We start from the raw sequence: 27,466 nt of genomic DNA, 5'->3' as shown, positions 1-27,466 counted from the left end.
TCAAAATAAAGTTACGCTTTTTATCCCCATCTCAAAATTATGCTCTTGCCCTCAATTCAAAATTACGACTTCGCCTGGCACTATCCCATTGGACCAACCAGTTTATTATTTTACATCCATTCTAAAATCACCTTTTTGTCTGTCTATAAAATTACGCTTTTCTCCCCAACTCAAAATTACAATTTTCCCTCCATTCAAAATAAAATTTTAGTTTTGCCCTCAGCTCAAATTTACCTTTTCGGATTGGTATTTGTTAAAATACGTAATGTAGAAGGGTATTTGTTAAAATACCTTCTACAATTTTATTTGTTACCAAGCCCCAATCAAAAAATACAACTTTCTCTCAGTTAAAAATTACAATTTTGCCATTGTTTTAGTTTTTTTTATCAAAACTATAAAAATGTTTTGTTTTAATTAGTTGACTCGATTTAATTGTTTTTCGTGTCAATGAGCTGACTAACACTCGCTCATTATTCGGTCATCGCCCCGCAACGCGGGCGGGTCAGGGCACCAACTAGTTAGTATACGTATACAATTTCAACAATGAATTGTAAATTAAGTTTTATTATTTTTATTTTTATGTAATTTATATATTATATTTAATTTAATTGCTTCACTTATTTGGTGCTTATAACTTCTAAAATATGAAGTTTTATAAAATAATAAATATGTCATCAGAACGAGAATATTTTTGTCTACATTTTGAACCAAATTTCTTTAAAAATAGAGTAGGTTCAAATATAATGTATTTTTTTATAGTTTAATATTTAAATGGCTCCTGGGCCCGTCTAGGTACTTCATATTTCTATCAGTCAACTTACCCGTTATCTACCTGTCTAAAAATATAAGTTTTTATATACTTTTATTTTATTTAGAAAGGTCACCTATATACAGGCCAATTAATCATAATATTTCAACCAACTATATAAAGTAGTTTTTAAAACTATTTGAGTCGAATAATTATATTAAAAATAAACTAGTTACTAGTTACTAGTGGTTTTAAACAATCCTAAAATTCTTATATGATAAAAATAGGAATGTTACATCCTCCCCACCTTGTTTTAAATCTCGTCCTCGAGATTTGGGCTACGATATTTCTTTTTGAGTTATGTCACTTTTTGGTCAAAAAGAATAATAATATTAAGGTAAATGATACCGAATCAAAATATCAAATTTTGTGAATATGAGTTGTACAATAAATAGGACTCAATGTTTCAACTGAATTATTTGAAAAAAAAAAATCAATATCAAATGAACGAGATGAAATGATATAGTTTCCAAGGTGACTAGGTTCAAGTAAAGAAAAGATATAGATGTCTAAATTGACTGTTTGTGAATGACTTTTTAGAAACAATAGAATTTATTGTCAAAAGAAACTTACTTTGATTATCAACTGAGGAAGATTCAAAATAAACAAGCTCGAATAAAATAGAAGTACGAGAATAATTTGTCAACTGAGAAAAAAAATTATTATATTTTTTTTTTACTCAACATTTTATTTAGAAAGGTCACATATATACAGGCCAATTAATCATAATATTTCAACCAACTATATAAAGTAGTTTTTAAAACTATTTGGGTCGAATAATTATATTAAAAATAAACTAGTTACTAGTTACTAGTGGTTTTAAACAACCCAAAAATTCTTATATGATAAAAATAGGAATGTTACAAGTAACACATAAGGGCACACACACACGTATAACAATAACCAAAATGCGTAAATTGAGTTGCGAGCGCGATTGCGATAAGCGATAAACATTGATAAATAGCGAATAAACCTCGATTATTAATAGATACTCCACATTATACAACTAACGTTAAGCATAAACTAGACTAACTACGAGTCAAAGGAGTCAAAACAGGAATTGAGCAAGGAGTGACAGATCGCAATTAGAAATCTTTTCTTCCTTTGACTTCAATCTTGACTTTGACTTTGACTTTCGAAACACGGGGTGTTACACTTTGCCTGGTCCTCCCCATAAGAAATCTCTCCGTATGCGATCCAGTTGATCAATAACTTGTAATGGTGCATTGTATAAGGAAAAAAAAGTATGTCGGAAGTGAATTTAACACAGACCTAATAAGTGTGATTTTTCCAAGTGGCTTCACCAATAGTTACATCAAATGTACTAAATGTGTAATTAATTCTACAAATGGTTCCACCATGTGTAATTACACATTCAGTACATGTAGTGTACTAACGGTGAAACCATTTGTACAAGTGAATGCCAATGGTATAATTTTTAATAAATAGGTATGATAATGGTAAAATGGGTAAACGGCAAGTACAAACTGTCAACCGTGTATATTTACTGCGGTTTCGAAAGAATTGTAAAGGACAGTGAATTCATTGGTGTATTTCTATTTAGAGTAAACTGCTAAAACCGTCCCTGTGGTTTGACTCAAATTGCTAGATCAGTCCAAAATCAACTTTTTTTGCTAAAACAGTCCCTGAGCCTAGTTTCTGTTGCTATTTCAGTCCAATAAATTAACACCGTTAGAATCTCCGTTAATGAATGGGTAAAACTGCTAAATTCGTCCCTGAAGTTTGATTCAAGTTGCTAGATCAGTCCAAAATCAAGTTTTTTGAATTTGTTAATTATAAACTTATTTAGGTATATAATTTTTCTAGACTTGCATTAATTTTTTGAATTTGTTAATTATAAACTTATTTAGATTATAAACTTATTTATGTATATAATTTTTCTAGACTTGCATTAATTTTTTGAATTTGTTAATTATAAACTTATTTAGATTATAAACTTATTTAGGTATATAAATAATTAATATCACAAGAGAAAAAATCCTTTTGTTAGTTATTTTGAAAAATTATTTGTTAGTTATTTTGATTATTATTATTATTATTATTATCATTAAATGTTTACTAATTATATACTTAAGTATTTAAATAAGATAATACTTAATTTAATTTAAATAAAATTAGTTTTAAAAGTATAAATGTAGCTTTTTTGAAAAGCGTAATTTAACCGGCCCAGCCTTAAATACTGATTTTATTTTGATGTTTTTGTTGTTGTTGTTGTTACCATGTAAATATTTAGTATTTATTTAAGGATTTAAATAAGACAACAGTTAATTTAAACAATATTTAGTTATGAAAAATACAAACATTATATGTAAATTTAAATATTAAGAAATTAACATAATTTTTATTTGTTTTTATTTAAATCGTAATATTTAATGTTTAATATTTATCAATTATTTTAATTTAATATTTGTATTATAAAGTTCTTTTATTCATTTTTTCTACTTAATTAAGTGGTTTCTTATTTAATAATACTTATCATTCAGGTGAGGTCGGACAACATGTCGTGCCAGAACAAGTCTCATAAAAAGGATTATTTTAGTTTGAGTCAAAACGGGTTCGGGTCAAACCAGTGTTTAAGACAGGTCAAATAAAATTGCGCTCTCCAAAAGAGCTACATTCTGTTTATATTTTTATAACTAAACACAAATTTAAATTATATATTTACGGTAGACTTGTAATTTATCTTAAATTTTAAGACATTTAAGAAAATATATAATGCATTTGGTACAAGTATTGATGCATTAAGAACCTGTCATTTACCATTTTTTTTTCTCTTGTGATATTAATGATTTATTCAACGAACATAAATATAACTTGACCCGCCTTAAATAAATTTATAATCTTGTGATATTAATGATTTATATACCTAAATAAGTTTATAATTAACAAATTCAAAAAATTAATGCAAGTCTAGAAAAATTATATACCTAAATAAGTTTATAATCTACATAAGTTTATAATTAACAAATTCAAAAAACTTGATTTTGGACTGATCTAGCAACTTGAATCAAACCTCAGGGACGAATTTAGCAGTTTTCCCCATTCATTAACGGAGGTTCTAACGGTGTTAATTTATTGGACTGAAATAGCAACAGAAACTAGACTCAGGGACTGTTTTAGCAAAAAAATTGATTTTGGACTGATCTAGCAATTTAAGTCAAACCTCCGGGATGATTTTAGCAGTTTACTCTTTCTATTTATGATGAAACAATGTGATTATTATTCATATGTACTCACCCAACCAAGCAATAAAACGAAAATAAAGGAAGATTCCTCAAATGCAATAAACGTTTTTCCAACAACCTAATTTATGGAGATAACGTTTTTCCAACAACCTAATTTATGGAGATTTTTTCAATTCAATGTATGTGTTAATAAACAACGTAAGATCATTACTTGTTTGTCACACCAAACAATCTTTTTTCCATCCTGAAACTGATGGTTTGGAAGATTTTTTCGGCATTTGCCTCACATGCAGTGAGTCTTATTATAGAAGGCCGGAAAGATGTTTTGAGAAAAGTTACCCATGAAACGCACGAACGCAGGTGGCTAAGTAAGGGAAACGATTTATGTAAAGGAATGGTGATAGGCACACCCATGAGTACAGATCTTACTAAGAGGGTGAGAGACATCTATACAAAATGCAAATCTAGTAAAGGCGGCAAATCTAGTAAAGGCGGCAATACACCATTGATGATGGCGATAGATATGGGACTTATGGATATGGTTTGGGGATTCATAGAATGTGCAAGACAAACAAATACAGATCTCGAAACGGGTCAAAAGGGGGATGGGTGTGTTCAAGAATTCTTTTGGCTCTATAACGATAAGAAGCAAACAGCATTTGACATTGCAGTTAAAAAAGGACATGTGGAGGTGGCGAGGCTATTGTTGAAGAATGCGCATTGTTGGTGTTTGAGATGGCAGTGGATTCGGAGGCGAGAAGCTCTACTTCACCTGATAAATCATGACCCGAAGTTTGACGGCTTCATTTTTGATATGTTAGTAACATCTACTGCAGTGCATGGCAACGGTCAAAGAGGTATTATCATTTTGTTTTTTTAAATTACAATGTTAATTTACTTAGACAAAATAACAAATTACGCAGGCAAACCGGCAAGAGTGCATGGCAACAGTCAAAGAGGTATTATCATGTAACAAGTTTTTGTTATTTTGCTACTTTCTGGAGACTACAAAATTATTCCTACGCAAAAAATATTCACGTTTACACAAAAAAAAAAGGTAAATAAATAAAAGGCACTTTGCTGCCGATTAAAAAAATAAGAGTTAAGTGTCATTTTAGTCCCTGTCATTTTAGTCCCTGTGGATCTAAAAAGGTTTTACCGTTGTCATTTTAGTTCAAAGATTTCATTTTTCGCATGTGGATCTAAAAAGGTTTCACCGTTGCCATTTTAGTCCACTGGGTCAACTTTATCCATTTTTACTGTTAATGAGAAGAGCAATTCGGTCATTTTATATGGCCGAATTGCCCTTCTAGTTAACAGAATTACATATAAAATAACTGAATTACCCTTCTCGTTAACAGAAAAAGTGGATGAAGTTAACCCAATGGATTAAAATGGCAACGGTGAATCCTTTATGGATCCACAGACGAAAAATGAAACATTTGGACTAAACTGACAAAATGGCTCAAATCACAAGGACTAAAATGCATTTAACTCAAAAATAATAAGCAAGTTAGTAAAAAACAAAAAAAAAATATATAATAAATACATCTAAAACCTACATCCAGAAAACAATTTACAACTACATTTTTTAAACCTATAAAAGAAAATATTTTCTTCTTGAAGTTATTTTGTTTATGTAAAAATCTAAAGTTATTATAAAACCTATCTTATTTAACTAGGGCTGTAAACGAACCGAACGTTCACCGAACAGTTCGTGAACCGTTCGGCGGAAAATTCATTTATGTTCGTTCATTTAATAAACAAACGAACATGAACAAGAAATTCCGTTCGATTAGTTAAATGAACGAACATGAACAAAGGTCTCGTTCGTTCAATTGTGTTGGTAAACGTTCGGTAAGGTGTTCATGAACATTCGTTCATTTGCGTTTGTTTATGTTCGTATGTTCATGTTTTAATTAAAGATTTTTATACTTTCATATATTTTATATATACTTTTTATACTATGAAACTTTTATTTATATCATTACCCTAACAATTAAACTAGGAAACCCTCTTTCTTATGCACCATTTCCCTTTCTTTTCTCATTATTTACATCGATGAATATGATCTACCTCTGTTCCACAATAAGGGATTCAAGTTCTAGTGCTACTCTCTAGGCCATCCACCTTTATCCTTCATCGCGTTCGCCAAATTTATTTGTGTTCGCTTGTGTTCGTGAACCGTTCGTGAACACGCTCATTTCCTTAATGAACGAACACGAACATAAAAACTCGTTCGGTAAATTTTCATGAACTGTTCGTGAACACATTTATTTCCTTAACGAACGAACACGAACAAGGCCTCGTTCGTATTCATTCGGTTCGTTTATAGCCCTATATTTAACATGTTGTAATTTTCAAAACTTAAATCGTAAAATGTCTTAGGACTTACTTTTTTCAAACATCAAATTATTAAAACGAACATTTTTAGATTCGATAATTACTAATATTCACAATATTAAATGAGAAAGTTACGAACTAATGATAACAAGATCTTCAAAAAAATTTAATATGAATTTCTAATGACTTACCACTTTTGATATTTGAAAATTAATGTATATGAAAAGCCAATGTAGTTAGACAAGAAGAAGGGAGGAATGATGCCATTTATTATCAGCATTTTGAACATTAGATGTTGATGATTTATTTCATTTTTGATGTCTGCACACAAAATTTAATAATTTATAGTAGGTAAAAGAACTAAGTAGTTTCATTCTCCACCTTTGGAGGCAAGATAAAAGGAGAGTGAAATAAAGCAAGTACTTTGTGCCTCTACTTCTCTAGAGTCTTAAATTAATAAAAGAAAAATTATATATAGATGATTTTGATTTTAAGATTGTTGACATAGAGGTTTATGATCGATAATTACGTATATACACAGAGATTATATCTGGTAGGATCTAAAGCAATTTTCTTTTCTTCTATTTTTACTAAAAAGGTCTTACAATTTTTTTATTCGCTTTCAACCTATAATATTTATAATATTTTGAGCTAGCCTTGTCTGATTGATCTTTAATTTTACCCCTATAACACAGAATTTTTATATCTTCTTTTTTGTGTGTTAGAAAAGAGTGAGAGAGATAAACTGCGTTTATAGAAAGGGGAGCAGCACAAAGGAGAAAAATAATATGTTGCATTATTTGAGAAAAAAAACAATTAGAGAAATAAGAGACAATATTTAAAGAGAAAGAGACCTACTTGAGTTGATAATAATGCTTACTAGTTTTTTTTTTTATATCGCATGTTGTGGCGAAATTGAGCAAATAATAATGTAAAACAAACGTTATTTGAAAACAAAATATGTTGTTTAGAAAGTCAAACCATTAAAACGATTTAGTTTATCATCGTACCGTTTTACGATACTAAATAAATACTTTATTTTGAGTACAACTTCGTTTTTAACAAAACTTATAACGGAATGTCAGAGAAAGAAATCAAGCACAAATACGTACTTAAGTTTTTAGAAAAAAAATTATAAACGTAAATTATTAAAGAAGTATCAAATTAACCGATAAATTAATATATGTTCAAAAAAAGAAAAAAAAAACAACTATTAGAAAAAAGGTAAAGGAAATATATGTTTTAAAAAAAGAAAAATATATTATTAAAAGTAAATATAATAATAAACTATTATAATATATTAAATAATAAAATAATAAAAAAACTATATATTATTATAAAAATAAAATTACTATTCATCGTTAACAATTTATCAGCCTGAACCGAACTTTCCACTACATTGGTTCACTATATGAATGAGATCTTTCAAAACAAATATAATATTAAAGTTTATAACTTAATGGGGAAATGGACTGTATCACCCTCAACTAAGCAAAATTGGCCAGTACCACGCCCAACTTTCAAGTTGGCTCCCACCACCCCCAACTGGACACTTGGGTTGATATGTCACCCTGTTGTTACTTAGCCACTGACCTGGTTAGTTTTTTATCCTACGTGGCAGTTTTTTTATCCTACGTGGCATGCTGACGTGGATCTGAAGCATATCATTTTAGCTATTTATATTTAACAAAACAATAACACAAGGACTAAACATATCACTTAAAACATACTACAAGGACCAAATAGCAACTATTTCCATACATCTATTATTTCACCACTGATTTTGAGTTTCAAAATCCCCAAATTCTCTCACAACAAAATCCAATTTCTAGAGAGAGAAACAAACAGGTTCGTCCCCACCACCACGTCCTTCTCACCACAGCCACCACCACTTCATTCTCACCGCAACCACCACCACCTTTGCACCACCGCCACCACCATCTTGTCACCACCGCCACCACCACCTTGTCACCACAGCCACCACCACTTCATTCTCACCGCAACCACCTGATCACCATCACCATCCCCTTTTTTCCCCAAAATCAAAACCCTATATTCAACTCTCGATCCACCAAATCCGCCCAAAATCAAAATCCTAAATTCAACCCTCATCCCCATTTTCCCCAAAATCAAAACCCTAAAGAAAAAGCAACGATTTTGCCTGGTTTTGACTCCATCGCTGCTGCCGGAGAACGGAAGCCAAAGAGACCATTTCCTGTGGCGGTGATGGTGGTTGTGGCTGTCGAAGTAGTTGCCGCTGCCGCTGCAGAACTAAAGCCAAAAAGACCACTTTCTGTGGTGGCCGTAGTAGTAGTTGAAGTAGCTGTTGTGCCTGTTGGTGGTTGATAAGGGAGCCATGGTGGTGGTGGTGGCAGTACTTGAACATGGGAGTATGGTGGTGAGGTAGATGACAGAGGAGGATGGTGGTTCTTGAACAGGGGAGTATGGTGGTGGGGTGGATGGCAGCGGAGGATGGTGGTGGGGTAGATGACAGGATGGTGGTGTAGGGTGGGGCAGATGGTGGTGGTGTTAAGTGTGTATGAGAGAGAGAGAGATGGGTGAAAAAACATATATACACCCCTAAACTGATTTGTGTGTATATATAAGAGTTTTTTTATTTTTAATCACTTTTTTTTATTTATTAAATATAAATAGCTAAAATGATATGCTTCAGATCCACATCAGCATGCCACGTAGGATAAAAAACTGCCACGTAGGATAAAAAAACTAACTAGGTTAGTGGCTAAGTAACGACAGGGTGACATAGCAACCCAAGTGTCCAGTTGGGGGTGGTGGGAGCCAACTTGAAAGTTGAGCATGGTATTGGCCAATTTTGCTTAGTTGAGAGTGATACAGTCCATTTCCCCTAACTTAATTGATACAAACTTCTCAAAAACATTAACATAAAGTAGTGCTACAATTAAAGTTTATAACTTAATTGATAAAAACATGTCAAAAACATTAACATAAAGTCGTGCAACAAGCTATGTTAAAAACATAAAACACATACGTACAATGTATATGTATATATATCGCAAGAAGCAACATCACCCTAAACACATATTAACAGAAAACTCACATATACATAGTAGATAAGTATATCTTAAAAATGTTACCAAGTAGTATTAAAAGACCAATATGAGGGGAAGATCCACTAAAAAGTGGGTTTTGTCTAAGTATTGTGAGAAGGATTATGAGGATAACATCTACCACTTCTTATAAGTACATTTTTGTATTTTCTCAAACATACAAGACAAAGAATTTAGTACAAAAAAAATCTAGCATAAAAACTCTAGTACAAACAAATCTAGTACAAAAAATCTTGCACAAAAATGTTATACAACATAGAAATACAACACAATTTTTTTTAGTTTTCATATTTTATATAGCAATAATAAGTTAGTTAAGTTAAAGATAAAAATATGTTTGATTTATGGTGAGTATTTTTTAAAAATTAATGTTGTATAAAAAATTTATGGACGTTTAAAAATGGAGGAAAATATAGAGAAAATCAACAAGTAGTCTTTTCCAAGAATGTCATTGCATTCCTCTTTTTTTCTTATATTTTAATCTTAGTAATTGATTTTAAAAATGAAAGGTTAAGATTTCGTGTATACTACCTGCATAAAATTAACTTTTTATTTGATTCTACATCATACGTAGCTTCGTGAATTACATATAGATGCTTATTTAGTTATTTTTATTTTTATAATATTAACTTATACATTAAAGAAACAGTAAATTACAAAATTCGTCCTTTATGTTGAAAACAGATTGAAAATTATGTCCTTTGTCTTTAATATTGACGAGAATCATACTTAATGTTCATAAAATCTTACACGTTATGTCCTTTGACACTAACTCAGTTAAGTTTAAGCATTAAGTTAGGTCATGTGCAAAGCACATGAGGATAGATTGGTCATTTCATTCTTTTATTTTAAATTACATTTTAAATAAATATAAAATATAAATATCCAAAAATCTATCTCTAAACACTTTCTCTCTCAATTATCTTTTTCTCTCTGTCTCTAAATCACCATGTTCTTCTCCATTGAAGCACCGTCTCCCATGGCCACCCCCACCATCTGAACCCATATCACCACACCACCATCCCCGTCATCTGGTCTTCTTCTCAAGTGAAGCATCACCCCGCGCTACCTCCGACGACCAAGTGTAAATAAATCTGAACTTCATACCTTTATTGTTGATAAAGTTCAAACAGGTCTGAAATATATCTGAAATAGATCGAAACTTTAACTCAATTTTGTACAAACTTCTAATCAACTAAAGGTTTGACCGACGGTGATGCCGATGAGGGGATTCCTGCTTCTACTTTTCTTTGATTATTGTGAACATCAATAAATCTTGTATAATCAAAACAAGAGTACAATACTTTAAGCAAGTACACAAATCAAATATAGTGAAAATACCGATTACAATCAGCAAGGTTGAACAGATCTTTCAACTGAAAGAATCTGCACTTCAAGATGAACAGCAGCAGCAAGATATGATGAAATCGAACAGGGCGAAAAGCAACAGGCTTGAGAAATGTTCTAGAGAGCACCAAGATCGCTGCACCTTTTGGTTTTTTCGGGATGATCAAGAAGGAGAGAAGCGGAGGAAATATAAAGGGGGCGAACCCTAGAAAACGAGCCCAAAAGCATACCAGCCGAGCCCAAACGATCAGCCCAAGAACCTCACAAAAAAAAGACAAATAAAAAAAAAAGGAAAGGATATTAGAGAATATTAGAGAATTGAATTGAAAAGAAAATAAAAGTGTTCTATATATTTTAACACCCCCTCTCAATTCAATACTTGAAACAGTCAAACATGTTAAGAAGAGAACAAACCTTTTCATGCGGACCTGTAGATAAGCCTTTTGTGAGAATATCGGCAGCTTGATCCTCTGTTTTGATTCCCACCGTTTGAATGATGCCTTTAGAAATATTTTCTCTTAAAAAATAAAGGTCTATTTCGAAATGTTTTGTTCGTTCATGAAACACAGGGTTGGCTGCTATGGTTATAGCAGCCGTGTTATCACAAAATAATTGAACGGGGCAGATTGACATCAACTTTCAATTCCTTTAATAAATTGGAAATCCACATAACTTCACATGTCGCAACACATATCGAACGATACTCTGCTTCGGCAGAGGATCGAGAAACAGTGGACTGCTTTTTACTTTTCCATGAAACTAAATTATTTCCTAAGAAAACACAGAACCCAGTAATAGACCTTCGAGTCCCCAAGCATTTAGCCCAATCTGATCAGAGAAGGCCTTCATTCCTAAAGAGTCCCCTTTTGCAAAAAGAATTCCTTTGCCAGGGGCACCCTTTAGATATCTTAACAGCCTTATCGCAATTTTAAAGTGAGCTTGAGTGGGAGAATGCATAAATTGACTTAGAAAATGTACAGGGTATGCAATATCCGGTCTAGTGTGAGAAAGGTAAATTAATTTTCCAACCAGTTTTTGATAAACAATTATGTTTGTTAAAGGTTGATTATCTTTTTCACACAAATGGTTTAAAACATGATTGGGTTCCATGGGGTAATTAACTGGTTTACAACTAGTCATACCAAATTCAGCAAGTAAGTCTAAGCAATATTTTCTTTGAGTTAGGCATATGCCAGCAGTGTTTTTAACAACTTCAAGACCCAAAAAATATTGTAGTTTTCCCAAGTCCTTTATTGAAAATTTGGACTTTAGTAACAATTTAATTTCATTAACCTATTTAGGACAATTACCAGTTATAATAATATCATCTACATAGACAAGAAGAATAATAAAACTAGATTCTTTTGTCATAGTAAACATGGAATGATCACACTTACTTTGTTCAAAACCTAGATTAAGGAGAATAGAAACGAGTTTTTCGTTCCACATCCTAGGCGCTTGTTTTAAGCCATAAAGGGACTTTTTTAATTTACAAACTTTAGTCCCATTAGATTGATCATAACCATCGGGCAAACAAATATAAACTTCTTCATTGAGCTCACCATAAAGGAAAGCATTATTAATATCAAGTTGGAATATTTCCCAGTCAAAGTGGACAGCTATGGACAAAACACATCTAATAGTGACCATTTTTACGACTGGTGAGAAGGTGTCAAAGAAGTCAATGCCTTCTTTTTGGCTGAAACCTTTAGCGACAAGTCTAGCTTTATATCTTTCTAATTCACCATTAGATTTGTACTTTATTTTATATACCCACTTACATCCAATAGCTTTTCTATTAGGAGGTAAGTCAACAAATTCCCATGTGTTATTTTTATGTAACGCTTCTATCTCTAAGTTCATAGCATCAACCTAGTTACTATCAGTTTTAGCTTCAAAATAGTTTTTTTGGTTCACAGCTTTTGTTAAGGATAGTAGCAAAACACATCCCTTCAGGTGATAAGTTAGCATAATTTAGGACCCTTTCTAGACCATATTTAACCTTCCCATCTACCACAAAATCATCTAGTTTGGAAGGGAATTTGATATTTCTAGAAGATCTCCTAAGAGTAGTGCTTGGTTGATCTTGTATTACTCCCTTAGAATTGTTGTCCTCATATTCAATGTCATGCTCAGCCCTGTCTTGTCCTGATTCTTCACTACTGGGTTGCTGATTATCAGCCATCCCTAAAGTAGCACTTGAACCAGTCGACTGCTCAGACCCGTGTCCTGATAAGGTGCTTGTTTGAATATTCTCATCATTGGGAGTTTAGTCAACGTTAGGGGTTTGGGTGTAGTTTAAATCGGATAAATCAAAAAAGTTTAGGGTATTAGCCTCAGAAAAGGTATCAAGATCAATAGACATTTTCTTTTCTTTAAAAGGAAAAACGGTTTCATAGAACCTAACATCCCTAGAATAAAACATCAAGTTTTGATCAAGACTCCAAAGTTTATACCCCTTTTTCTCATTTGGATATCCAATCATGACAAATTTTTCAGCATGTATGTCAAATTTATCAGAGTTATTTAACACAGTGCTAAAAAAAAGACACCCTACTACCCTAAGTTGACTTAAAACAGGGGCAAAACCAAACACTAGATCATACGGAGACTTCCCATTTAAAACAAACGAAGGGGTCCTGTTAATCAAATAAGCAGCAGTTAGAACACATTCAGACCAGAATTTGAGAGGAAAACCTCCTTGAAACAGTAATGTTCTAGCTACATTTAATAGATGTCTATGTTTTCTTTCAACGACCCCATTTTGCTGTGGGGTATAAACACATGAAGTCTGATGTAGGATACCATTTTCATAGCAAAAGTTATTCATTTGTTTATTAATGAATTTTGTTCCGTTGTCACTCCTGAATATTTTAACAAGTTTACTAAACTGAGTTTTTAGCATATTATAAAAACCTTTAATATGGTAAAAAAAACTTCATCCTTTGACTTCATGAGATATACCCACACTGCTCTAGTGAAGTCATCCACAATAGTAAGAAAATATCTAAAACCGTCCCTACTAGGAACTCTACAAGGACCCCAAACGTCTAGATGAACAAGATCACCTAATGATTTTGACTTGTGGTCACTTAAGGGAAATGGTCCCCTATGTTGTTTAGCCCTATGACAGGTTTCACAAGGTGCTAACTTAGAGCTAGTTTTAATATTTAATTTATTCCTTAAAACATGCAGAACAGGTTGAGAAGGATGTCCTAACCTAGCATGCCATAGATTAACATCACAATTAGCATTACACACCTTATTCAAAACAGAAGAACTACCACAGAAGTAAAAACCATCAAACTGATTACCAGTCACCAGGACTTTCTTTAGATGAGAATCCTGAATATAATAGTTATGTTCATCAAAAGAAACAGTAAGCTTACAATCTCTAGCAAGTTTATGAACAGAGATTAAGTTAACACAATAATTGGGAACAACGAACACATCATAGAGAATGACCTTGTCACTCAATTTTATATCACCAATTTTAGTTACTAAAGCACTTGTGCCATTAGGGTGTTTGCCTTTTATGTTGAATTCAGTGGCATCCTTTTGATTTATAAGACACTCATCAGTCATAACCATATGCTGATTAGCACCAGAGTCTATTATCCACCCAACCTTTTCCCCATTGTTAATAAAGTTTGGAAAACAATAGATAGGTTTAAAGTCATAAGTGGATTTGGATGTAATAAAGCTATTCAGACATATAGAATTTGCACACATACCAGCAAAGTTACTATTCTGAGTGTCACCCTTAGGTTTATCATTCAAGAGACTAAGCAATTGAGCTACTTGATCATTGGTTAGAGAGCTCATAACAGAAGATGGATCAGTAGTATCAGTAGTGACATTATTACTTACCCTGTTACCCTTGTTCCCACTTGTTTTAGATTTCATCCAAGAAGGATAGCCAACAAGCTCAAAACACTTCTCAATAGTGTGTCCAGTCTTGTTACAATGAGAACATTTGAGATTAGGGTTAGGAGTTCTATTATTCGTTTTTCTTGAATCAATAACTTGACCAGTTTTAACAAAAAAACCAACAGGTTCATTAGGAGTTTTATCAAAAATATTTTTAGAGTGAAGATGAGATTCTTCTCTAGAGATGACTGAAAAAGCATCCTTCACAGAAGGAAGAGTTTCTCTAGTTATTAAATTTGTTCTCACAGACTGGTAGGAACTATCAAGACCCATTAAGAATTGCATAAGCTTAATAAGATGATTAAAGTCATTAAATTGTTTGGATGCATCACAAGAACAGGCAGGCAAAGCAAGTAGCTGGTCTAATTGTTTCCACATACAATTCAACTTATGATAATATTTTGACTAAAGGAGTTAATCTTTTGATACAGATTAAACACAACAGATACATCTATCTTATCATAAGTATCCTTTAAGTCTTTCCACACATCCGAAGCAATTTTAGAATAAACAAGACCAAGATATAATTCCTCAGATGTCACACCCTGTCTTTTGCGGAAGCGTATGGTGTGTGACTAGCTTGTTATCATTGCATTCAATCATAATAAACAACTACATGATTTAAAACGATGTTCATCCATTCGGAAAATTTTGAGTATTACAAACACTTGTTATTTAAGTTTTAAAACACAACCTTCATTTGGGTTACAATTCAACAAAAGTGGATGACATCTAAACTTGTAGACTACTTCTAGTTACGACACTTGCGCCCAAGATCCATCCTGTCACCTGAAATACATGTAATTTTGGAAAACATCAACATAAAGTTGAGCGAGTTCACGCGTTTTGCATACCATGTATGAAAACATGGTATGTATCTTGTTTAAATAAAGTATTCTTGTATAAATCATGTCTTTTTGTGTACACCGCGTACTAATTGAATGTTTGTGCAAAGACATTAAGGCATGTGAGGACATATGGAGCATTAGTGTTGGCTCCTTTAAGACATGTGAGAACATATGGAGCATTAGTGTTGGCTCCTTTAAGGCATGTGAGAACATATGGAGCATTAGTGTTGGCTCCTTTACTGTGTCGATTACCCTCGACTGTGTCGATTAACCTCGACTGTGTCGATTTCCCTCGACTGTGTTGATAAACCTCGACTGTGTCGATTACCCTCGGCTGGGACTCCGAAGCACTACTAGGTACTAGTTTTGACCATGAGTGGGGTTCGGTCGTACCCGTTAGATCTAACAATCGTCCCTAATTAATGAATGTTTTTAATGGCTTGGTACCCGTTTTCACCAAGACTTTATGGCATTTTAAGTATTAAGTCTATGCTCACATGCTCTAGTATTTCTTAGGCATTTCTTAAAGCACATCATACTCGGTTCTCGTTCTCACCAAGTGTGCTTCTCGTATTTTTGTATTCTCAATTCGTATTGCACTCGGTACTCGTTCTCACCAAGAGTGCTTCTTGTATTTTTACCACTTGTAAAATTTGCAATATTTGTAACATGTATTTCACCCCCGAGAGTTATAAAATCAAAAACAGTTAAAGAAAAGGGGGAGCATGAACTCACAACTTTGCGTTCCTTGCGTCGTAAACTTCACCGGATTTGCTTAGCTAGCGTCGTGACCTAAACGTGTTTTATTAACGTTAGTCACTAGATTTGTGTCGCACAAGTACAAGTCACTATCTTTTGTGTACGTATTCTTGTGTTAAAAATAAGTTATAATTTTAACTAAGTGTCTTACTTATATTATTTTTTCAAAAATAAATATAAGTATTTTGTATTTTGCACTTTGCACCCGAGTTATGTATTTTGTCTAAATATGTTGTATGTGTATTTGCAAGTCCTAATATACTAGCACGTATTATACATACCACATACATTTAGCACAAAGTCTAGTAATCAACAAATATATATATTTTTCCTGAGATAACATACTCGACATTTAGACACGCAAATTACGACTTATGTCATTTCAACTTAAATATTCAAAACTGGACTGTTTTCGAGCATTTTAATAAAATAGTTACTTATTCCAAAAATTTCCAACTTTTTACAGAATATCTCAAACGATCCAAGTATTATTGTGTAAAAATATCGGGGTCCAGTTCATTGGCAATATTTTATAAAAAAATTATTTTCCGGACTGCAATCAGATTCATTACTTTCTGACTGCAGTCCACGGAATAATTCATTAAAAATTCTTTGGAAGTCGGATTGACGAAATTCCAGTGGGAAAATTACTACGACATCGGTATCCATCTACAGTACCAGTTTCATGATTTAACTCTACACAGAACTCAAGTTATGATAGAAAACAGAACGTATATTTTCAGCAGAAAAATGCAGCTCTAGCTGCTGTTACAGAATGACACTTTAAAAATAGTAAACGAAGTCCAAAAATTATGATTCCAGTGCCATTAGAACCGTATTTCATAATACATAAATCTAGGCTTCAGAAAATACATTTTTCGTTGAGTTATGGTCCTGTTAGTTTTCAGCTTTTAACTTTCTAACTTGGGTTCGATTGATTCCGTTAACATGTTTAGTGATCACAACAACATCAAACATCAATATTAACCAGCAAAATCATCATGAAATCAACAAGAATCATAACAACACAAGATCTACATGCTTTACACACACATCTACTCTTTATCCAACATATTCATCTTATTTTCAAGACTTCACATTATGTTCTTGTGGGTTCTTAATTTTTAACCATTAAATCACCTATTAACCATCAAAAACAAGATCAAGATGAGGATTAGAAGCACTTACTACTAGATCAAGGCTAGGGAAGTTCAAGATGAGAAAAGTGGTGGTTAATAGTAAACGAAGAAGGTCCTTCAAGATCCGCTTGTACCGAGCTTCGTTAGTGACCTTCTTACACCTCCAAAACACCTTGGAATGGGTTGGATGGAATTGAAATAATGGTGGTGGTGATGCTATGCTTGAGCCGAGAGCATGGGGAGGGAGAGGGAGGAGTGTTTGAGTGTGTTGGTGATTTATGATATAGCCTAGTGGTTTATAAAGGCTCATGTCCAACAAGTGTTTACCCATTAGGTCTTATGTCTTCCCAAGTACAAGACACAATCACATAAACAATCCAATAAAATCTTGAATTAGGCATGTGGGCTGATTTGTTTAGGATATGGGGAGGGGGTCTAAATGTAAGTATTAACCATATAGTTAGTTCATCATTCCAATCTAAGTGTAAGGTTACAAGTATTAGTTATTAGATAATTTAGTGGGTGTTAGGGTGTTCGGGGACCCTAACTAGCTTAGAAAAATAAAAACATTGCTTCTAGCAATATTTTGGTGTTCCGGGTAACGTCCGGTTGTTCGGTTAGATACCGATTCGTTTAAGTGCTAAATTGCACCGTTTTGTGTCTTTCAAGTGCCCTTTTGTAACACTTTCAATCCCCGACACTTAGGGAAGTATTCTGGATGATAAATAATAATTTTTGCATGATATTTATGTATTTAAAAGCTGATTTGTGCTGAATTTAATAAAATTCTGCACTTAAAGTGCGTTCTGGGTGCTTTTTAGTGCGTATTTTAGCTTCCGGATGGTATATATGTAAACCCTTGTATGTATTCTTGGGTTTTAGTGGATTCTTATCGTTGGACCTACACCTAGGCCCTAATTCTAATATCTGACTGCTTTCTGCAGTTTTGTTGACACAGTGTGTCTTACCGGTGAATTTACTAGTATTTATGGCGCAACACTCTCGTTTATGCATAAAGCAATATTTTGTAGTATAAAACGTGCATGAATTCACTTGCATAGAATTCAGAAACTTATTTGTCTTGTAAACTAGATCATGTACGTTCATTAAAGCACAGATCACTGTTCATTTAGTGTACGGAATGTACGGAAAAGTGACGGTTGTCACATCAGATACGGAGTTAAGAATCCAAGTAAGCACAATAGAGTTGCACCTATCCCATTGCCTACCTAAAACCTCATCAGTTTTAGACCTAAGGCAAGAACCATCAACAACCCCTATCTTGTTTTTTACTTGTAAAGCAAGGTACATGGCATTGGACCAGATCCTATAGTTTTCTGACCCTTTGAGTTTTACACTAACTATAGATAAATTGGCCGAGTCACTAGGGTGAAGGAACATCGGATCACAGCATCTATTTTGCTAACCAAGGTAGCACTAGGAGATGTTATAACAGAGTCATCATCACCAGACATATTGATAACACAAACTAAAAATAATTACCCAAAAAAAAAAACAAAGGCAAGGCAAGAACAGACAGAGCAAATAAATAAAAAAACACAGAGGACAGTGAAGCCTGAAGAGAGGTCCGATCAGAGGTTCATCACTCAAAGGTGCCTCCGCAGACAATATTCAAGGAGCTTTGACACACAAACCAAACAAATGCAACAGATAAGTAAATAAGACTCGATCAAGTGCCGGCCCGACTAGTCCGGTAAACAGGGGATGCCTAGACACACTGACTCAGTGATGCAGGAAACTGAAAAATAAAAGTTAGAGATAGAACAATCTCACAGTGGGTACGTTTAACTCCTGTTAATCATACTTGTAACCTTCACTTAGGGTTACAAGTTTGATTTCAAGCAAAGAAGACCAGAGACAAACTATGTTGGTTTGCTCTGTAACAGAGACCAACGAGAGCCTTTTTCAGAAGCACGTTCAGTCGATCACAAGCCAGAAAACGATCCAAACACAGCAACCACAACTGTCCCCAAACCCTTGAGTTAGGGTTCCAGCCTTCAATCAGAGATAACCTTCAAGCAGGTGGTCAAGAATCGGCGGATTCACAGGTACCGCCAAGATTCCTTATACCTTAATCCACAACCCTAGATCCGAAAGGCTCTGATCGAACAATAGTAGCAGCAGCGGAGAAGAACGAGTATCAGAGAGCCGAACAAGGCTCTGATACCATGTGAACAACAATAAATCTTGTATAATCAAAACAAGAGTACAATACTTTAAGCAAGTACACAAATCAAATACGGTGAAAACACCGATTACAATCAGCAAGGTTGAACAGATCTTTCAACTGAAAGAATCTGCACTTCAAGATGAACAGCAGCAGCAAGATATGATGAACTCGAACAGGGCGAAAAGCAACAGGCTTGAGAAATGTTCTAGAGAGCACCAATATTGCTGCACCTTTTGGTTTTTTGGGATGATCAAGAAGGAGAGAAGCGGAGGAAATATAAAGGGGGCGAACCCTAGAAAACGAGCCTAAAAGCAGACCAGCCGAGCCCAAACGATCAGCCCAAGAACCTCACAAAAAAGAGACAAAGAAAAAAAGGAAAGGATATTAGAGAATATTAGAGAATTGAATTGAAAAGAAAATATAAGTGTTCTATATATTTTAACAATTATCAATAAGTTGCAATCTGTGACGATCATTAAGGAGTGTTCATCAAATTCGTGTCATTATTTTCTATCAAATATGTGGCTCATACCAACAAGAAATACATCATCATTTTAGCATATAAAGGGGAGCCTGTACGATGCAACGAGAAATACCACAATTGAAGGTTGTTAACGAGCCGAGCCAAGGCTACCTCGAGCTCAACTTCATACCGAACTAGCTCGGGTTGGCTTAGAATATTAAACTCGTGCTCGACTCAATTAAAAAATCGAGCTAACTTGCTAAACTCAATTTGGCTCGGCTTTACAACTTATTATATCATAAGGGTCAAACATATGCCTTATTTTTTCCAAATGGCTAAAAGTAAAGCATTTTTAAGCAAAGAGAGTACAGGGTTTATTAATTATATAAGGGCCTAGTCTTTATAGTTTATGTGGTCTCTCAATTTTTGTTTCTTCATTAGTCTGGGACAAAAAAACATTAGAATTGATGAATTCTTCAGTAAAACAAAGTCACAAAGTCTTTTTACGACCATTTAGCTTTCATCCAAAGTTAATTTCTCATACTATACTATGTAGGATGGATAAAAATACAAAATTTTCAAGAGATTTGGGGATTTAATGGGTTTTCAAGGCCGTAAAGTATTGTACTTTGTGTTTTAATATATTTAATTAATTAACTCTCAAATTTATGTAAAACTAGTCTTAAGCCCCCGCGTTGCGGGGCATGGGACGTAAAATTGTGCCAAGTAGCAACCAAACGACGACCAAAGTCAAGAAAAAAAAACTCAAAAAACACGAATTTCTAACACTAAATGACTCACGTAAAGTAAAACGTAGACAAAATTGAATTTATACCGACACGTATTAGAAAGTCGATGGGTAAGAAACCTGAGATACCAAATTTATCACCAAACGCCGACCAAATCCAAAAAAAAAAAGTAAAACAAAAACTAATAAAAAACTAAACAAATTTAACTTTTGTAACAAATTATTAGAAATCAAAGTTTTGTTAGTAAAATAAAAAATCTCAAAAGTTTACTATGAAAAGATAAAAAAAACCACAAAAGAAAAAAAGTATTACCATTCATTACCATGTTATGAAATATTAGATCACTAAAACAAAACCATAAAAAAACTAAATGCAAAACAACAAAACAATCCTATATAAAAAGAAAAGAAAAAATAAGGAAAACTATATGGCCAAAACTCTAAGCTTTAAGAAACCTAATGGCCAAACTCTAAACTTTAAAAGATCACTGGTGCAAACATGCTTTTTGTTTTGATATATAACTAGCAAAATTATACCGAGCTTCGCTACGGAAATTCGGTTGGTATCGTTTCGCTTCTTTATGGTAACAATAATTGCTATAGCAATCGAAAGGAAAACCCAATGCTTTAGTACTTTTGGATGAAAAAGAAAAAAAATAAATAAGAAATGTAAAGAAAAGTAAAAAAGAAATAACTTTTATTGAGCTTATTTTGGGTAGCTTACGAATGGCTGACTCGTTCATATTATTATATATATATATATATATCAATTCACATCGCTGGTTCAAAGAATATCTTTAAAAGTTAAATACCATTTATCAACAACAATAATTTTATTTTATTATAAAACATTGAGTAAATGATAGTAATTGAAATGTGCTAATGGTCGAAATGAAAGAATGGAAACTTCTGTGGAAAAAATCAAAAGTCAATAAATTTCCTGGCGCAAATAGGTGATAGTAATTGATATCTATAATAATAATAATTGTTTTTTTTTTCATTTTTATATGAATTATAATATAATATTGTATCGATACATAGATAGATAGAGACATCATATCAAAATTTACACAAAATAATTTGTAAATAAAATTATTTGAGTGAGCATCTTGAAACTTATGAAAAAAGTCACTTTCTAAAGTTAGCTAAAAGGAACTCATGGCATTTATTTGTATGTTATGAAAAAAACATTATTGTAAGACCATGTGCAGTGGTAGAAGCTTATAATACCCCCACTGAAGGGGTATGGTCCCAGATCTCGCGTCAGCATCGATCGCGAGTGACCATTACCCTTATCAAAACCCCCACTAGCTAACAACCTACTTGTGCCCATGCGGGAACGCGTCGACACAAGGGTTGAGTCCAATCTATCTAGTAACAAAGGACTTACATGGAACATGAGGACGGTAGAGTGATGCGACATAGCATCACATCTGGTGTATGAAAACGGAAGTATTCACAGCAATGCGGCATCGCACCGCATCCAGTGAACACTTCTATCAATACAGGAAAGCCTTACCTTAGGCATAGAAGAAGATGAACGTAGCGGTACGACTGACACCGCACCATACGGACATTTTCGTCACGACAAGGGATGCAGGCAAGACGACGATGCGGCTAGCACCGCATCTCGCGTATTCCTTGATCACAAGTAGGAGACGCGGTAACTTCAGATGTTACCGCACGTAGCGATGCGGCTTGCACCGCATCCTATGTACTCAAGCAAGTGGTACTGACACCACAGTGCAAGTGGCACCAATGACAGTTACCTGTCAGAGCTACGTAAGCAATGGACTGACGTGGCGTAACCTCCATAACCGACGAGCCTGACACACCTGAAAAGGGGCAGCACGTCGTCAGTCCATCCATCATCATCCTCCTCCACTCCTCGGCTATAAATACCAACCCCAAACCAGGTTTGAGGTATCTTCTCACAACTCTCTCACTGCTACTACTATCTTACTTTGCTTCCCAAGCAAACTACTGATTCTCACGCCGGAGAGTGGTAACAAGGAGCACCCCCCACCCCATCCTCCTTGTTACGAGTCACGGCTTGTTTCCTTGTGCAGGAGATCAACCACCGGTGATCCAGCCAGCGATCCTCGAGAGGAAGGGATTAACCCTTCTTGACGAGACCAGTGAGTTAACCACAAGGTTAACCATTGTTTCATCATTGGCGCCCACCGCTACTCTTAGCATTTTCTAAACCATCCCTTTCTCCTCTCTCACGATCATGACTGATCACCAAAACAACACTGCGGATAACCAAAATCCTCCAGTCCCAAACCCGGAAGGGGTCAATGCCTCGACCTCCCAACCCGGACACATTGGCACGTCCACACAAAGGAGCTCCTCCTTTATGTTCGGACATGACTTATCACAGTTCCCATCTGTGATCCCACCAGGCACGACCATTCATGCCTGGTACGAGCAGCAGGCAGCTACGCTGACTGCAGCATACAACCGCGCTTGTACTGAAGCGAATATACGAGCTGGGCTTCCCCCAGCACCGCACACCCCTGTTGAGCGTATTTTACAATACGACGGCAGGATACATTCACGCCCGGCTTCAAGAAGCCGGCGTGAAGAACGGGGATCGTCTTACTGTTCGGTCCACACCCTCAACGAGGATGATTCCTCATACGGGTCCCACACCAGAGGACCGGTACATACCCGCCTTGGCCCCCAGGGCGAGGACAGGAGGCGATCAACCTCCAGACGCGGCCCAGGCATTCAGAGCCGATTGGGCCCACAACCATACACCGAAGGGTACGGTCATACCGACCCTGACGACCACAGCTACCGCGGTGATTCGCATGACACCAGTAGCAGACCGGGAGGACGCAACTATGTTCCTCCCAGTCATCCCCGCAACACATACCTTAGGGCGGCAAAGCGCCCTGCGAACGAACCATACAGGCCAAAGGCAGCGGCCGAAAATTCCAAGTTCGGCACGCGGATTGCCAACGCCCATGTCACCACGACAAAGTTCCCATTCAACGTTGGGAAATACAATGGTTCGACCGACCCGGACGACCACATGAACGTCTTCATGGGCGCGGGCATCAACGGCCAGTGGGATGAACCCACTTGGTGCAATTTTTTCCCCCAGACCCTTACGGGCCTGGCCAGGGCATGGTTCGATTCTTTTCCAGTGGGATCACTGGATTCATTCGAGGACTTGCGTACCAAGTTCCTCGCACATTTTTGCCAGCAGCGACGCCACGAACGAGATTCGTGTGACGTCATGAACATCTGGCGAAGGAACGACGAATCGCTCGAGGCATTCGTCGTCCGATATAATAAAGAGTGCCTGGAGATAGGTGACGTGGCAGACCAGATGGCACGAAACCACTTCATCCGGGCCGTCAAAGACAGAGAGATGATCATGACCATCTCTGGCAAGGAGGGCTTGCCCAAAAAATTGGAAGATGTCATGACTGCGGTCAAGAAATACGCCCAGACACAGCGGTCACTCGAACCGCATGTGGCAAAGGCGAAACCCCAAGCCGAAACATCCCAACAAGGGTCCAAGCGTAACAATAAACGCAACCGGGACGTTGGAAATCGCGATATTTCCAAACCATACTTCCCGCAAACCAACACGTTCGACCCAAAGAACTACAACCCCGCCCGAGACAGTCGGGCGTCCAAGAAAGAATCTCGGGACCGCAACTGGACCGAGATCACCATGTCGCCAAGTGAGGTCCTCCTTGCAGACCCACAGTTCTTGCGACCGGCCCAACCAATGAAGTCCAAGAAAAATCAGGACCTCACACTCTACTGTGAGTACCACAAGGACTCGGGCCACACCACCAACAGCTGTATCAGTCTCCGACTGGAGATTGAGCGCGCCTTAAAGGAGGGGAAACTGCAACATCTTTTGCCAGGTGGGCAAAAACCCACCAAGCGCATTACCCCTCACGGCGAAGGTACCTCCTCCGGGAAGCGAACCATGCACGTGGCTTCCACCCACATGATCCACGGAGGCAAGGGCAGGCCGCGAAAAGCGGCAAGAAGGCCGGAATGTGACTGGAAGGACGAGCAAGTCGTCTTTCCAAAAGTCCGAGGCGGACCGCGCGATAGGCGCGCCGTCGTCATTTCAGGCCAACTGGCACACTACTGCACCGAGCGTCTATTCATCGACCCGGGCAGTACATCTGATATAATCTACGAACAATGCTTCAACCAGTTCGACCAGGAGGACAAAGATCGGTTGCAAGCAGTAGATTACCCGTTAACCGGGTTCGCAGGGGAAACTGTCTTTCCCCTAGGCCAGATTACTTTCCCTGTGCGTCTTTCCAGCGGAAACCGCACAAGGACAGAAGAGGTAAACTTCATGGTTTTACCTCACACCTCCAGATATGACGTACTCCTCGGGAGAGAATCCCAAGGAGATTTCAATATGATTACGTCCGTCCCCCACTCTGCGGTTGGTTTCCCAACCGAATCGGGGGTCGCGATAATCTATGCCCGCAGGGACGTCATGATGTCGGACGAAGTACGTCCGACCAAGGTCGCAAGGCCCACCCCCAATGACCAGCCAGAAAAATGGGTTCTCAACGCGAGATACCCAGAACAAAAGGTCACATTGGGTCACGCCTTGTCCCCGACCACCAAAGCGCAACTGAAGCAGCTCCTCTTCAGGAACCAAGACATCTTCGCGTGGACACCCGCAGACATGACCGGGGTCCCACGTGATATTGCGCAACATCACTTGAATACCATGCCAGGTATCAAGCCAGTGATCCAAGGCCAACGCCACCTTGGGTCAGCTAAAAATCAGGCGATGCAAGAGCAGATCGAAGAACTGCTCTCCGCAGGCATCCTGCGGGAAGTTAAATACCAGACTTGGTTGTCCAACCCAGTCATGGTAGAAAAACCGTCCGGGGGCTGGCGCATGTGCGTCGATTACAAAGACCTTAACAAAGCCTGCCCCAAGGATTGTTACGCGCTTCCAGAAATCGACGAAAAGGTCGATAATCTCGCACCATTCAGGTGGAAGTGTTTCCTCGATTGCTACAAGGGATACCATCAAGTACAAATGGCAATCGAGGATGAAGACAAAACGGCATTCCGGACTCCCACCGGAAATTACTGCTATACAAAAATGCCGTTTGGGTTGCGCAACGCGGGCTCAACCTACCAAAAGTTGATGAACGACACTTTTCGCGGCCAAATAAGCAAAAGTGTCGAAATCTACATGGACGACCTGGTCGTCATGAGCATGGAAGAAGATACCATGCTCACAGATATTGAAAGAACATTCCAAACTCTGCGAAGCGTTAACATAAAGCTCAATCCAGGGAAATGCTCGTTTGGAATGGAAGAAGGCAAATTCCTTGGGTTCATCGTGACTAAATATGGATTCAAGGTAAACCCGGAGAAGGTCCAGGCGATCGAGCGCATGCCATCGCCTTCATCGATGAAGGATATGCAACGGCTAGCCGGCAGGCTAGCGGCACTCAACAGATTCTTAGCCAACCACGCAGCTAAGTCTTATCCGTTCATCAAGACCCTGCGGAGCTGTTCAAAGAAAGAACAATTCCAATGGACCGCAGAGGCTGAACAAGCCTTCCGGGAAATGAAGGAGTGTTTGATACAACTCCCAACTTTAACCGCACCACGCAAGGATGAGCCACTCATACTATACCTATCCGCCGCGGACAACGCGGTGGGTGCGGTACTAATTGTGGAGCGAAAGGGGGTTCAAACACCCATCTACTACATCAGCAAGATGCTCAACGACCCAGAGACGAGGTACTCAATAATGGAGAAATTGGTGCTAGCATTAGTGCACGCTTCAAGACGGTTGCGACGCTACTTCGTAAACCACGTCATCACAGTGCTAACCAATTACAGGATCGGCCCGATCCTCTCCAAACCCGACATCTCTGGGCGATTAGCGAAATGGGCCATCGAGCTAGGCGCGCACACGATACATTATAAACCGCGCCCCGCGATTAAAGGCCAGATCTTAGCTGATTTCGCCGCCGAAGTACCGGTGAATCGCATCCAAGAATGCGAAGAAGCACAAACTCCTGCACCAACGCCACCCTCCTCAGAGACATGGGCACTCTTCACAGATGGTGCCTCCAACGACGAAGGAGCGGGTGCAGGTCTGCGACTCGTCAGCCCCGACGGCCAAGAACTCACATATGCAATCCGCCTCGAATTCAAAAGCACAAACAACGAGGCAGAATATGAGGCTCTGTTAGCGGGGCTACGTTTAGCAGTCAAAATCAGCGTGCAACATCTGGAAGCCCACGTCGACTCTTTGTTAGTCGCAGGCCAGGTACGCGGCGACTATGCCGCAAAGGGGGATATCATGATCCTCTACCTCGAGCAAGTCCTGCAACTAAAATCCAAATTCGTTTCGTTCAATATTCGCCATATTAATCGAAGCGAAAACAAGTCCGCAGATGCACTATCAAAACTTGCATCTACCAGCTTCCAACACTTGGCAAAGGAGATACGCATCGAAATCCTGCAAAATCCTTCGGTACCCTTGCGCCAAGTCAACGTCATTCAATACGGTTCAACATCATGGATGACACCTATTATCGCATATCTACAATCCGGTGTGACTCCCGAA

At 36.8% G+C, this 27,466-nt stretch overlaps 1 protein-coding gene across 2 annotated transcripts; it reads left to right on the top strand.

The window, feature by feature from the left end:
• Positions 1-4,230: 4,230 nt before the first annotated feature.
• LOC110863909 lies at positions 4,231-5,208 on the top strand. Of its 2 annotated transcripts, none has more exons than XM_022113128.2 (2): positions 4,231-4,871; positions 4,938-5,208. In XM_022113128.2, the coding sequence occupies exons 1-2, from the start codon at positions 4,268-4,270 to the stop codon at positions 4,985-4,987; spliced, it is 654 nt and encodes a 217-aa protein (XP_021968820.1). In that variant the 5' UTR covers positions 4,231-4,267; the 3' UTR covers positions 4,988-5,208. The 2 variants fall into 2 exon arrangements, with proteins under 2 accessions (XP_021968820.1, XP_035842421.1); XM_035986528.1 differs by having other exon boundaries at positions 4,232-4,871; positions 4,974-5,016.
• Positions 5,209-27,466: the final 22,258 nt, after the last annotated feature.

The sequence above is a fragment of the Helianthus annuus genome, chromosome 17 (assembly GCF_002127325.2).
Source record: "Helianthus annuus cultivar XRQ/B chromosome 17, HanXRQr2.0-SUNRISE, whole genome shotgun sequence".
In the NCBI taxonomy this organism is placed as follows: Eukaryota; Viridiplantae; Streptophyta; class Magnoliopsida; order Asterales; family Asteraceae; genus Helianthus; species Helianthus annuus.
Note: the sequence above shows the minus strand (reverse complement) of the source record. Positions and strands in the feature narration are given on the sequence as shown.

What these genes read in the sequence shown, in the direction of transcription:
- LOC110863909 (XM_022113128.2), top strand. Translation starts at nt 4,268, where the DNA reads ATGGTTTGGAAGATTTTTTCGGCATTTGCCTCACATGCAGTGAGTCTT. An exon ending in GCATGGCAACGGTCAAAGAG is followed by an intron (nt 4,872 to 4,937) that starts GTATTATCATTT and finishes CAAATTACGCAG; the next exon opens with GCAAACCGGCAAGAGTGCAT.